The 15,990-nt window shown below is 32.3% G+C and overlaps 2 protein-coding genes across 2 annotated transcripts in view; one reads left to right on the top strand and one right to left on the bottom strand.

The window, feature by feature from the left end:
• Positions 1 to 280: 280 nt before the first annotated feature.
• LOC107691309 (glycerol-3-phosphate dehydrogenase [NAD(+)], cytoplasmic-like) lies at positions 281 to 8,909 on the top strand. The gene is made up of 7 exons (XM_016489855.1): positions 281 to 407; positions 1,503 to 1,680; positions 5,923 to 6,063; positions 6,473 to 6,611; positions 6,696 to 6,808; positions 8,226 to 8,333; positions 8,666 to 8,909. The coding sequence occupies exons 1-7, from the start codon at positions 367 to 369 to the stop codon at positions 8,837 to 8,839; spliced, it is 894 nt and encodes a 297-aa protein (XP_016345341.1). The 5' UTR covers positions 281 to 366; the 3' UTR covers positions 8,840 to 8,909.
• Positions 8,910 to 10,325: 1,416 nt separating this feature from the next.
• The window catches only part of LOC107691368 (cathepsin L1-like), a 14,717-nt gene continuing 9,052 nt past the window's right edge, over positions 10,326 to 15,990 (bottom strand). The window contains exons 6-9 of the mRNA XM_016489944.1: positions 15,399 to 15,623; positions 11,677 to 11,842; positions 11,477 to 11,582; positions 10,326 to 10,723 (exon numbers count right to left, since the gene is read on the bottom strand). Coding sequence (XP_016345430.1) covers positions 10,612 to 10,723; positions 11,477 to 11,582; positions 11,677 to 11,842; positions 15,399 to 15,623 — 609 coding nt within the window. The 3' untranslated portion in view covers positions 10,326 to 10,611. The remainder of the gene's footprint in view (positions 10,724 to 11,476; positions 11,583 to 11,676; positions 11,843 to 15,398; positions 15,624 to 15,990) is intronic.

Below are 15,990 nucleotides of genomic sequence, written 5' to 3'. Positions count from 1 at the left end.
TCTCTCTCTCTCCGTCTCTCTCTCTCTCTCTCCGTCTCTCTCTCTCTCTCTCCGTCTCTCTCTCTCTCTCTCCGTCTCTCTCTCTCTCTCTCCGTCTCTCTCTCTCTCTCTCCGTCTCTCTCTCTCTCTCTCCGTCTCTCTCTCTCTCTCTCCGTCTCTCTCTCTCTCTCTCCGTCTCTCTCTCTCTCTCTCCGTCTCTCTCTCTCTCTCTCCGTCTCTCTCTCTCTCTCTCCGTCTCTCTCTCTCTCTCTCCGTCTCTCTCTCTCTCTCTCCGTCTCTCTCTCTCTCTCTCCGTCTCTCTCTCTCTCTCTCAGGAAGTCAAACTTCACTCTCTCTCTGACTGATCATTAGACAGCAACAAACGCGATGCCAGGCAAGAAAGTGTGTATTATCGGCTCAGGAAACTGGTGAGTTCCGTCTTATATGAACGCGACGCAGTAAACGCTTTAGGAGCTGTTTGCAGTTTACTCGCGCTTAACGCGACGCAGCGGACGCGACGCCAGACGAGCATCGAGTTTCATTTTCAGCTGCGTCAGTCTTGAATTTCCACATTTGTGTGTTTGTATATGTACTCTTACAAAAACTACTGTGGTGTTACCACGCTGCTCTAATGCTCAGTGAGACCGTGGTACTTCGTTACTACTATTTGATTGCCATATTCATTATGTTTTTTGCACATAGTATCATATTTTCTTGTAGTAAACCTGATTCTGAAGCTTCTCACATCCAGTTATTCAATCAATCAGCAGTTTTACTAACAATAGCTGTAGTCTTTAGTTTGTGTTGCCAGTACCTATGGCAATTTTAAATATATGGCTATAATATATGGTCTTAATGTATATGTATGTAAATATATTTTCTGCAGATATTTTGAAAAAATATAATATATATAAAAAAGCTATTTAAATATATATATTTATATATTAGGGGTGTAACGTACAGAAACATGACGGTTCGGTACGTACCTCGGTTTTGACACCGTTTTTAATTTTTTGAAATAAATTCAATCATAATTAAAAATCTACCTCAGCTTATGCTCTAAACTATAGGGAGCCCTTTTACATTACTATAAGCTTACAATTAACAGCAGAGCCCAAACTTAAATTTAATTAATATTTAAATAAATAAAAATTAATTACCTCTAACACTAGCTTGCTCTATTCTTTTTCTATTCTATCTGTTTTCTTTTTATTATATAATAAAAAAACTTGCGTATATTGCTCTTTTGTTAGTTTTGATTGCTTCTATTGTTCTCATTTGTAAGTCGCTTTGGATAAAAGCATCTGCTAAATGACTAAATGTAAATGTAAATTACTATTTATTTTTAAATCAACATTCAACTTAAAAATTGTATGCAAGCATGTAAATTGCAAATAATGCAGTTTTTAAATTAACTTCTAAATTATAACGTTTCTTTTTGTTGTTGAAATATATTCACTTACACAGTGGCTGTCATAACGTGTTGTTTCTTGGTCAGTGATGTGTGTGTGTGTGTTGGTCAGGGGTTCTGCCATTGCTAAGATCATCGGGCACAATGTGAAAGCATCAAACCGCTTCGATCCAATGGTGAAGATGTGGGTCTATGAGGAGATGATTGATGGACGCAAACTCACCGAGATCATCAACACCGAACACGAGAACGTCAAATATCTGCCTGGACACAAAATGCCCAAAAATGTGGTGTGTGTTTCTCTTAATAGTACAGTGATGGGAACAGACCATAATACCGCGTAGTACTCCAAGGTAATTCGAAGATGTTTAACCTGTATAACCCCAGCAAACAGAGAATGTTCTCAGAATGTTCTGGAAAGGTTCTCTCAAAGTTACGTACTTCCAGTTAGTTGGACATTCGTCTGACATCTTTTAAATGTTACTACTTGTTTCAAAACATTCAGAGAACATTCAAAAGTAACATTCCTATGTTTGCAAAATGATCAAATGGAATGTTCCCTTAACATTCGTATAACCAAAACCCTTTTAAAACATTAGAAAACTGGACATTTTGAACATTCAGAGAACGTTGAGAAATATTGTTTTCATGAGAACGTCATGGGAACGTCAGCAAAACATTCTTAAAACATATACAGCTTTCTGTAAAGGTTCTCTAAAAAGTTATGAACAAACGTTCTTCCAGTTACATTAATAAAGCGTTTAATGATGTTCTCGAAACACAGCAAAAACATTATTTATACATCAGTCATGGAATGTTTTTGTTTTTGTTCTGAAACAAGTGGAACATTCATCTAACATTGTTTGAATGTTACTATTCGTTTCAGAATGTTCAGAGAACATTCAAAAGTAACACTGCCAGAATGTTAGCACAATGATAAAATGGAATGTTCTGGAATGTTCGTTTAACCAAGACGAAACATTAAAAAAAACAAATTTTAAACGTAAATTTTAATTGAGATGTTTCAGCTGGAACGTGCTTGATTTGTGATCTAGTGAAGTCCAGAAGGTAATACCGCGGTATCTTTGAGAAAGTGTTAGATGTGAGCTGGTTATCAGTAGGTTTGCACACAGATTAAAGTGCTGGACTTTGCACAGATCACCTTTACACTCATCTACATGTTACTGCCGCAAAATTACACAACATCGTGAAGCAGATTAATAATCTCATATGTCATTATATGACTCATATGAAGATAAATGAGCAAACGTGAACTTGTGGTTTTGAAATCACTGCACACAAATATGGATCCCTAGTTAGAGAACAGCAATGCAAACAGACTATAATTAACCAGGTCAAAGCTGAAGGAATAATGAAAGTGGTGTAGCAATCTTTCAGATATGGCATTAGAAATGTCTTGATCTACCCGTCCATTTGATGAAGATAACCTGCTGGAACAGAACGGGTCATTCTAGGTTGTTGCTGGTCCAAGATTATCAGGATGGTTAATTTTATTAAAAAAATAATTAAAACTTAATCAAAAATTTAAAAGATTCAAGTAAAAATGAAAACATAACCCCTTCCCAGTAACCAATAAAACAGTAAATTATGAGATAAAAAGTTTAAATAATGAAAAAAAGAGATAAAATTGTAATATTATTATAAAGTCATATCTATGGTATTAAAAGTCATAATTATGACATTAAAAAAGTCAGAATTATGTGATTAAAAAGTCGATTAAAACAGTTGAAATTATGACAGTCAAATTTCTAAAAGAAAATAAAAAATTATGAGATAAAAAGTCATATTTATGGCATTAAAAATCATAAATATGAAATAAAATGAATAATTATGAGATTAGGTCATAATTATGAGATAAAATTGTAAATTATGTGATAAAAAAGTTGATTATATCAGTTAGACAAAATGTCATAATTATGACAAAATTATAAGATTAAAAAGTCAAAATACGATAAAAAGTAGATTATAACATTTGAAATTAATACTTTTAATTTTTAGACGCCTTTCAAGACAATTAAGGTCACAGTACATCATAAAAGGAAAGCAATAAAATACAAAATACAAAGCTACAAAACAGACAAACATACAAATCAATCAGTCATATCACTAAAAGCTATTCTAAACAAATAAGTTTTAATCTGATCTTTAAAAAGGGAAATGGAATTCAGCTGGCGGATATGCAGTGGCAAAGAGTTCCATCATTTTGGCGCAGCACAACTAAAAGAACTCAACTTAAAATTTGGAACTCTCAGTAAGTCTGCAGAGAATGATCTCAAAGAACGTGTAGGAGTGTACAATTGAAGAAGATTTGAGAGATAAAAAGGTGCCAGATTATGAAGTGCTTTATAAGTAAGCAGCAAAATTTTATATTGTATGCAATAACAGGCAGGAAGCCAGTGTAGCTGGAAAATCATGAGATAAAAAATCGAAATGAGGCCAAAAAGGTGAAATTATGAGATTAGTCATACTTATGGCAGTGAAAGTCATAATTATGAGATATAAAGTCATAATTGACAAAACATTGAAATTATGAGATAAAAAGTCAAAATTGTTATAAAAAGTTGATTATAACATTTGAAATTATAAGATAAAAAAAATCTAAATTATGCCGAAAAGGTAAAATTATAAGATTAAAAAGTCATATTTATGGCATTGAAAGTCATAATTATGAGATAAAAATTAATAATTATCAGATATAAAGTCATAATTGACAAAATGTTGAAATTATGAGATAAAAAGTCAAAATTATGTTATAAAAAGTTGATGCTGATGTTGAAATTATGAGATAAAAATACAAAAAGACAAAATTATTAGATTAAAAAGTCATAGGGCATTAAAAGTCATGATTATGAGATAAATGTCATAATTATGACAAATTTATATGAATAAAAAGTCCAAATAATATGATAAAAATAGCTTATAACATTTGAAATTATGAGATAAAAAAATCTAAATTATGCCGAAAAGGTAAAATTATAAGATTAAAAAGTCATATTTATGGCATTGAAAGTCATAATTATGAGATAACAATTCATAATTATCAGATATAAAGTCATAATTGACAAAATGTTGAAATTATGAGATAAAAAGTCAAAATTATGTTATAAAAAGTTGATGTTGATGTTGAAATTATAAGATAAAAATACAAAAAGACAATTATGAGATTAAAAAGTCATATGGCATTAAGTCATAATTATGAGATAAAAATCATAATTATGACAAAAAGCAGCCAGTGTAGCTGGAAAATCATGAGATAAAAAATCGAAATGAGGCCAAAAAGGTGAAATTATGAGATTAGTCATACTTATGGCAGTGAAAGTCATAATTATGAGATATAAAGTCATAATTGACAAAACATTGAAATTATGAGATAAAAAGTCAAAATTGTTATAAAAAGTTGATTATAACATTTGAAATTATAAGATAAAAAAAATCTAAATTATGCCGAAAAGGTAAAATTATAAGATTAAAAAGTCATATTTATGGCATTGAAAGTCATAATTATGAGATAAAAATTAATAATTATCAGATATAAAGTCATAATTGACAAAATGTTGAAATTATGAGATAAAAAGTCAAAATTGTTATAAAAAGTTGATTATAACATTTGAAATTATAAGATAAAAAAAATCTAAATTATGCCGAAAAGGTAAAATTATAAGATTAAAAAGTCATATTTATGGCATTGAAAGTCATAATTATGAGATAAAAATTAATAATTATCAGATATAAAGTCATAATTGACAAAATGTTGAAATTATGAGATAAAAAGTCAAAATTATGTTATAAAAAGTTGATGCTGATGTTGAAATTATGAGATAAAAATACAAAAAGACAAAATTATTAGATTAAAAAGTCATAGGGCATTAAAAGTCATGATTATGAGATAAATGTCATAATTATGACAAATTTATATGAATAAAAAGTCCAAATAATATGATAAAAATAGCTTATAACATTTGAAATTATGAGATAAAAAAATCTAAATTATGCCGAAAAGGTAAAATTATAAGATTAAAAAGTCATATTTATGGCATTGAAAGTCATAATTATGAGATAACAATTCATAATTATCAGATATAAAGTCATAATTGACAAAATGTTGAAATTATGAGATAAAAAGTCAAAATTATGTTATAAAAAGTTGATGTTGATGTTGAAATTATAAGATAAAAATACAAAAAGACAATTATGAGATTAAAAAGTCATATGGCATTAAGTCATAATTATGAGATAAAAATCATAATTATGACAAAAAGTTGGAATTATGAGACATGTTTTAGCCTTGTCATAATTGAATCAGAAATTCTGGATGAAGTAGTATGAGGGACCTTCAAACATTGTTATATGGGTTGAGAAGCACTGATGTTAAGCAGCTCATGATCATAAATGTCCAGCTAGAGACCACGTAAAGCCTGTTACCCACTGTCTTTGAGCTGATTTCCATCAGTAAGAGCCGTAGAGCCCTGCTGAGAGTGGGATCAGGGTTCAGAGCTCCTCTGTTTCCTCAGGTGGCGGTTCCTGACGTCACAGAGGCCACAAGCGGAGCCGACTTCCTGATCTTCGTCATTCCTCATCAGTTTATTGGGAAAATCTGTGACCAGATGAAACCTCACGTCAAACCTGGAGCCATCGGGGTCTCCCTCATTAAAGTATGAATTTATTCTTTAATATTTTGTAATTTGAGTGGATTTCATGGTACTAGACAATAGTCATCTATAAATGATGCGTCATTTATTTCTACATAAATAATGCAAATATTAGAACATCATTTAGAATATTAGCTGTATATTCCCTATTTTCTTAGCAAAGACTACGTCATCACGGCTGATTTGTAAATTTTACTTCAAAAAATGCTGTTATTTTTAAATTATTAAATTTATTGATTATTCTAATTTAAAAATTGTTTTTGGTCTAAAAATGTTTTTGTTGTAAAATTTTCGTCTGCCTAAAAAAATAAAAATTGAGTCTAAATAAAAACATGAATTTTCTGCACAGGGTTTACAGTTTCACATAGTATTTTTTAGTCCATTCTCTTTGTGTGTGTGTGTGTGTGTTTAGGGTATCGATGAGGGTCCGGATGGACTGACCCTGATCTCTAACATCATCAGGTCCAAGCTGGAGATCGAGGTCAGTGTGCTGATGGGCGCCAACATCGCCAGCGAGGTGGCCGAGGAGAAGTTCTGCGAGACCACCATCGGTGTGTGTGACATCACTTCCTGTGAGAAGCCTGCAGAGCGCTTGACCTCGTGTGTTTATGACTGTGTGTGTGTGTGTGTTTCAGGAGCCACTAATGAATCCAACGGCAAGATCTTCAAAGAGCTTCTGCAGACGCCGAACTTCCGCATCACTGTGGTGAAGGAGAGCGACACGGTGGAGCTGTGTGGAGCGCTGAAGGTAACTGAGACACACACGTGATGCTGTGATTTCGTCTTATTCAGATTACTAATGTTATGTCCTATGGACGCTTTGGTAAATTATAATTATGAGATAAGACATCATAATTATGACATGAAATTTAAATTATGAGATAAAAGTCAAAACTATGAGATGAAAACCTTCAAATTATGACAATCAAAATTATGAGATAAAAAGTCATCATTATGGCATAAAATCTAAATAATGAGATGAAAAGTCATAATTATGACAAAAAGTCATAATTATGAGATGAACAGTTAAAATTATGAGATAAGAACTAATTATGACAAAAATCTAAACTAATAGATAAAAATGCATAATTATGACAATCAAAATTATGAGATAAAATACAATAATAATTATGGAATAAAATTAATATTATGAGATGAAGTCATAATTATGAAAAAAAGTCAAAATTATGAGATAATCTAAATTGAGGAAAAAGTAAAAATTATTAGATGAACAGTTAAAATTATGAGATAAGAACTCCTAATTATGACATGTAAAAACTATGATATAAAAATGCATAATTATGACAATCAAAATTATGAGATAAAAAGTCATAATTATGGCATAAAATCTAAATTATGAGATGAAGTCATAATTATGACACAAAGTCAAAATTATGAGATAATCTAAATGATTAGAAAAAGTCATAATTATGACAAAATGTCAAAATTGAGATTAAAGGTCATAATAATTATGACAAAAAGATATGATATATGATATGAGATAAAAAGTTATAATTGTGACATAAACAGTCAAAATTATGAGATAAGTCATAATTATGCAAAAAATAAAATTATGAAATAAAAAAATCACAATTATGAGATAAAAGTTGATAGCTATGAGATAAAGTCAATTATGACAAAAATCTAAATTATGAGGGAAAAGTCACAATTATGACATGAAAAAGTCAATGATGAGATAAAAAGACATAATTATGACAAAAATCTAAATTGTGAGATAAAAAGCCAAATTCAAAGTCAAGAAAAGAAATTATCACATTAATCTAAATATTACATAAATCAAAATGAGATAAAAAGACTCAAAATTATGAAATTAAAACATAATTATGACAAAATTAAAATCAAAATTATGAGATGAAAAGTTTTAATTATGAGATACAGAGTCATTGCTGACATACAAGCTCATTATGACTTCTATGTCATAATTCTGACTTAGTATGTCATAATTTTGAAAAAGTAGAAGCATAGTGTTCCAGTCGTGCCATTAAAAACTTGCTCAAGGAAGGACTAAATAAAAACATGCAGTCTTCACCATCCCTCGTTTAATATTTTTTATAAAAGATTGTGCATGTGAATGTCTGGCTGAGTGTCTGGTGTGTGTGTGTGTGTGTGTGTGTATTAATATGTGTGTGTGTGTGGCGTGGCAGAACATCGTGGCGGTGGGTGCAGGTTTCTGTGACGGTCTGGGTTTCGGTGACAACACTAAAGCTGCTGTGATCCGGCTGGGGCTGATGGAGATGGTGGCCTTCTCCAAACTCTTCTGCAAGAGTGCCGTCAACTCCGCCACCTTCCTGGAGAGCTGCGGCGTGGCATAATAATATTTTAATAAAAAAAAAAATATATATATATATTTTTTTTTAATTTTACATTTTTTTTTATATATTAATTTATTTGAGTTTTTTGTTTATTTAATTTTAGTTACCCTTACATTTTTTCTCAATAATTTTAATGTAAACATCCCTTAGGATCAATGACATGAAATGTAGTTTTTGGCCACTAAATGGAGCAAATGAACTGGAAAATTCGGCATCGAAGCTAATTAATTAATTAACTAATTAAGGAAATTTAAGCCAGTTTGTGCTCCAAAATCTTCTGCAAGAGTGCCGTCAACTCCGCCACCTTCCTGGAGAGCTGCGGCGTGGCCGACCTCATCACCACCTGCTACGGAGGACGCAACCGCCGCGTGGCCGAGGCCTTCGCCCGCTCGCAGAAGGTCCGACTCAAACGCCTGCATCCCAAACGGATTTATTTTGACCTGTGACGCAGGTCATCACTGTGCAGTTTAATGTGCGCATCATCTGTTATTAACCCTCAGACTCAATCTTTCTGCTGGTCAAAATGACCCAGAGCATTACGATCTTCCTGTTTTATGTCCAGATACCTTATATCATTTAATTAGAATAAAATATAACCATTATTATTTATGCAGCTTTTTTGACGATGTTTTACAAACTATTTTTAGTACCTCTAAACTACTGGTTTTAACCTTAATGTGTGTGTGTGTGTGTGTGTGTGTGTGTGCAGGTTTCCTCTGTTCGTCTCCGTCTATCAGATCTGTTTTGAGGGCCGGCAGGTGAAGGAGTTCATCAGCTGCCTTCAGAACCATCCTGAACACATGTGAGCGACCCGATCCAATCCGATCCACACACTACTGAACTTCATTCACACCTCACGGCCAACAAAAGATGAATCATGAGTCCAGTTTGATGAGTAGTGTTTGTGTATTTCTGACTCAGGACTGTAACGCTGGTAAACGCACATGTGCAGCATTTTATATTTGCAGTTTTGACTACAATTGTCTTATAGAGAAGTATTAAATGTAATGCTTTATAACACAATCAATAAAAGCCATGCTGCTTGTTTTAATCATTTTAATCAGACTTTGAGCTTCATTTATTCTTACAGCAGTCAACATAAACACAAAATAAGACTTATTTTTCTTCATGAGCCACAAAAGCCACTTTGGATAAAAGCGTTTGCTAAATGACTAAATGTAAATGTATTGTAAATGTAAAACAATCAATCTCTAATTTAAATGTTTTAATTATTTAAAGACATACATTTAAAAAAAGAAAGAAAAAAAATTATATAATAAAAATAATTATTAATAATATTATAAGGATGATAAAACATAATATATTTATAAAAGTATGAATATTATAATTAAAATAATACATTATAGAACTGATAAATTTGATATAAAATATTATATTTATAAAAAAATATGGGTATTATAACTACAATTATAACTATTTACCCTTCTTTTTCCTTTAACTTTTTCTTTTTTTATGAAAAATGGTAAATCTCTAATTTCAGTGTTTAAATTATTTAAAGACATACATTTTTATGAGTTATTAATAGTTTTACCAAGTAACCAAATAAGCACAGTTTCGTGCATAAAGATTACATCTCTTCCTTGTTTTTGTTTTTTTGTTTGTTTGTTTTTTGGTCCAGAAACCTTGTATCATTTAATTCTAATAATGAAATAATAATAATAAACGGAGATAATGGAATGGAAATAAATGCAAAAAACCATGCGTAAAAGCCGTAAGACTTATTTTTCTTCATTAGCTACATAAAACACTGAATCTCTAATTTCAGTGTTTCAATTAAAGACTTAACACATTTTTATGATTTAATAATTGTAATAGTTTTTATATTAAACGTATTTATATTAATTTTACATTTAATATTTTAATTTATCTTTAATTTATTTTATTTTATATGTTGCATTTTAATTTATTAAATACAGTGGATCTCTAATTTCGATGTTTAATTATATTCTTGCTTGGAAAAATATTGATCACAGTATTGACATTTTTGTCCAATCAAATGCTCTCTTGAATGAGAATGCTCCTCCCCCTAAAGTATAAATATTAAAGCAGTATCAACCTTATTTCCAATAATATCAATTGCAAACGGTTATTGTAAATGTGTGTTCTTTGCTTTTGTTATGGGTTTGAGCTGTGAGGGGAACTAAAGAAAATCAATGCATATTCAGTAAGGTATTCCTGCTCCAGTGTCTCAGACAGATCAGATGCGGTCGGATGAGATGGTGGGGTAAATCGCGAAGCTGGATATTCCACACATGTTTTTATTTCGTGCCATGTGCATAAAGCCATTTTCACCCCATGCTGTTCCCCAGCTGAGACAGACAGAAATCATCAATCATCATTTCATATTTTCAACACTAGAGGTCATTAGAGCTCACACTGAAATACAGCAACTTACAGCTACTGAAGCTTGCTGATTATTACATAAATAAATATAAAACAGTATATTTATGAAAATATGAATATTATAATAAAATAATAAAAATATATATTTAAAAATGATCATATTAAATATTGTATTTGCCTATAAAATATGCATATTATAACTAAAATAATAATAATATTATAAAGTGTTATTTAAAAATACTGTTTATAAAAGGATGAACCTTACAATTAAAAACAATCATTAATAATATAAAATGATAATAAATATAAAATATTTATATGTATACAAATATGAATATGATATAATTATAAAAATTTTATATAATATTATAAAATGTAAAATAAATGTATATTTATACAAATATTAATATTATAATTAAATAATTACTGATAATATTGCAGGAATAAGTATAAAACATTTTTTTTTAGATTTAATAAAAAATATTAAATTACAATTAAAATTATTATTATAAGAATGACAATAAATATAAAATATATTATAGCAAATATAAATAAAATTAAAATAATTGTAAACAAATATAAAATATATTTATATTTCATAAAAAGATGAATAATATAAAGTAATTATTATAAAAAAAAATATAACATATTATAATATTAAAATAACCTTTTAGAACATGACAAAATGCTATAGTATTTTGTATCAAGTGAAAATGAACCTGTTTTTCACCAGCCAGTAGTCTTGTCCATTTTCTGAGCCATATCCCACAACTAGAACCGCATGATTGATCAGTCCAGAGCTGCACTTCGGATCGCTGTAGATTCCTGAATACACACATTTATCATTTAGAATAAGCATACATGTGTGTGTGGACTGAAAGCAGATAGACAGGTGTGTGTGATATATTTTATGTCTCACCGCCTCTGTATCTGTGGAAGGAAGCAAGTTTTGCGTTGACACCAACAGACACAGGTCCGATATTAGCAACGGCGTACTGCAGCGCCACCTCATTGTGACGCGGAAGAATCCGGAAACCTGAGCAATATCCAGCTCTTCCTGTCACAGAGTATCGACACACACCCTGCTGCAAAATTCACCACAACATCACAACATTACAACAATATCACAGCAACATCACAAAAACACTACATCACAACAATGTCACAACAATGTCACCATGTCACTACAGCACCACAACAACGGCATAATAATGTCACAACGTCACTAAAACATCACTACACCATCACAACAACACCACTACAAGGCCACAACAACATCACTACACTGTCACAACAAGAACGTCACAACAACAGTGGCACTACAACGTCACGACACCATTACAACGTCACATGACAACGCCACTACAATGTCACAACAATGCCACTACAGCGTCACTACAATGCAACATCACTACATCACAACGCCACTACAATGTCATAACATCACTACAATGTCACAAAAACACCACTACACTGTCACAACAGTGTCACTACAATGTCACTACGTAACAATAATGCCACTACAATGTCACAAAAATGCCTCTACAACGCCACAACAATGCAACAATGTCACTACAACGCCACAACAACATCACTACAACAAACCATGTCACTACAACCTAACAATGACACAACAGCGCCACCACTACAACGTCAACGTCACTACAATGTCAAAAAATGCCACTACAATGTTACAAAAACACCACTACAATGTCACAAAAATGCCACTACAATGTCACTACAGCACAATAATGTCACAACAATGCCACTATAACATCACAACAATGTCACAACAATGCCACTACAATGCCACTACAACATCACAACAATGCCACTACAATGTCCCTACAACATCACAACAATGTCACTACAACATCACAACAATGCCACTACAATGTCACTACAAGATCACAACAACGCCACTACAATGTCACTACAACATCACAAAAACGCCACATCACAACAATGCCACTACAACATCACAACAATGTCACTACAATGTCACTATAACATCACAACAACGCCACTACAATGTCACTACAACATCACGTCACTACAACATCACAACAATGCCACTACAATGTCACTACAACATCACAACAACGCCACTACAACATCACAACAATGTCACTACAACATCACAACAACGCCACTACAATGTCATTACATCACAGCAACTCCACTACAACATTACAACAATGTCACTACAACATCACAACAACGCAACTACAATGTCACTACAACATCACAACAATGTCACTACAATGTCACTACAACATCTCAACAATGCCACTACAATGTTACTACAGCATCACAACAATGCCACTACAATGTCACAACAATGTCACAACAATGCCACTACAATGTCACTATAACATCACTACAACGCCACTACAACATCACAACAATGTCACAACAATGCCACTACAACGTCACAACAATGCCACTACAATGTCACTATAACATCACAACAACGCCACTACAACATCACAACAATTTCACTACAACGCCACTACAATGCCACTACAATGTCACTACAACATCACAACAATGCCACTACAATATCACAACAACCTCTCAACAATGTCGCAACAATGTCACTACAACATCACAACAACACCACTACAATGTCGCTACAACATCACAACAATGCCACTACAATGTCACTACAACATCACAACAACACCACTACAATGTCGCTACAACATCACAACAATGCCACTACAACATCACAACAACATCACAACGTCACAACAATGTCACTACAACATCACAACAACCCCACTACAATGTCACTACAACAACACAACAATGTCACCAACATCACAACAATGCCACTACACACTACAACATCACAACAACACCACTACAATGTCACTACAACAACACAACAATGTCACCAACATCACAACAATGCCACTACATCACAACAATGTCACAACAATGCCACTACAACATCGCAACAATGTCACTACAACATCACAACAATGCCACTACAATGTCACTACAACATCACAACAATGTCACTACAATGTCACTACAACATCTCAACAATGCCACTACAATGTTACTACAGCATCACAACAATGCCACTACAATGTCACAACAATGTCACAACAATGCCACTACAATGTCACTACAATGTCGCTACAACATCACAACAATGCCACTACAACATCACAATAACATCACAACAACGTCACAACAATGTCACTACAACATCACAACAACACCACTACAATGTCACTACAACAACACAACAATGTCACCAACATCACAACAATGCCACTACATCACAACAATGTCACAACAATGCCACTACAACATCGCAACAATGTCACTACAACATCACAACAATGCCACTACAATGTCACTACAACATCACAACAACGCCACTACAACATCACAACAATGTCACTACAACATCACAACAACGCCACTACAATGTCACTACAACATCACTACAATGTCGCTACAACATCACAACAATGCCACTACAATGTCACTACAACATTACAACAACGCCACTACAATGTCACTACAACATCACAACAACGTCACTACAACGTCACATCACAACAATACCACTACAATGTCACAACAACATTACTGTATTATGTAGATTTTTTTAAGTGTATTACATAGATTTTTAAAAAATTATTTATTTTAATTTTACATTTTTATGATTTACTTATTTTTGGTAACTTGTATTTTAAAATGATAATAATTTTTTTTTTTTAATCATTAGCTTTCCATCAATTTACCACCTCAGTTTGGGAATCCCTGATTTATACTGTTTTATGACCATGAACACTGATGTAGTGAAGCTAAAGACTCATTGGGCGTTGTGTTAACATTCTGCAGTACCTTGTGTTCATACGGGTAGAAGGTGTTGGAGTCAATGCCGTTGTTCTGGATGATGTAGAGAAAAGCTCGGCTCAGATATCCGCCTCTGCAGCCGCGGTTCCCCAGACTCACACTGCAGTCCAGCAGGTTCTGCGGACTCAACGGGACCAGAGAACCGGTTCTCCTCTTCATCTGACCCTCCAGAGCACCGACGGCACTGAATGCCCAGCACGAGCCACATGGGCCCTGAAACCACAAAATATATGTATATTTCATAAAAATCTGAATATTATAATTAAAATAATTATTAATAATATTAGAAAAATGATACAATATCATAATATTGTGTTATAATATTAATAATATAACATTATGTACAATATTACATTTCTGTGATCAGTCTCTTAGTACAGCAGCACACACACACATACACGCCTGCACGCACACACACACACACTCTCACACACACACACACACACACACACACTCACACACACAACCACACACACACTCACTCACTCACTCACTCACTCGCTCACTCACTCGCTCACTCACTCTAAGTGTATTACATAGATTTTTAAAAAATTATTTATTTTAATTTTACATTTTTATGATTTACTTATTTTTGGTAACTTGTATTTTAAAATGATAATAATTTTTTTTTTTTAATCATTAGCTTTCCATCAATTTACCACCTCAGTTTGGGAATCCCTGATTTATACTGTTTTATGACCATGAACACTGATGTAGTGAAGCTAAAGACTCATTGGGCGTTGTGTTAACATTCTGCAGTACCTTGTGTTCATACGGGTAGAAGGTGTTGGAGTCAATGCCGTTGTTCTGGATGATGTAGAGAAAAGCTCGGCTCAGATATCCGCCTCTGCAGCCGCGGTTCCCCAGACTCACACTGCAGTCCAGCAGGTTCTGCGGACTCAACGGGACCAGAGAACCGGTTCTCCTCTTCATCTGACCCTCCAGAGCACCGACGGCACTGAATGCCCAGCACGAGCCACATGGGCCCTGAAACCACACACATTATATAACATAAAAATATTAGATTTATATATTAAAATGAGCATACTATAACTAAAATAATTATTAATAATAATATAAAAAGATAAATATATTTATGCATAGAGACATGTGTGTATTATATTTATTATTATATATTATATTATTATATAATTCTTTATAATATAATAAAAATGTAATAAATGGCAAATATTATATTCATGACAATATGAATATTATAATTAAAATAATCATTAAAAATTATGTAAAAAATTATAATAAATATAAAATATAATATTTAAATGTTTGAAAATTTGAATATTATAATTAAAATAATTATTAATATCAGAAAAATGCTAATAAATATAAAATATAT

Source organism: Sinocyclocheilus anshuiensis, unplaced genomic scaffold (assembly GCF_001515605.1).
Source record: "Sinocyclocheilus anshuiensis isolate Anshui unplaced genomic scaffold, SAMN03320099.WGS_v1.1 scaffold938, whole genome shotgun sequence".
Lineage (NCBI taxonomy): Eukaryota > Metazoa > Chordata > Actinopteri > Cypriniformes > Cyprinidae > Sinocyclocheilus > Sinocyclocheilus anshuiensis.
This window is presented reverse-complemented; position numbering and strand designations above follow the sequence as displayed.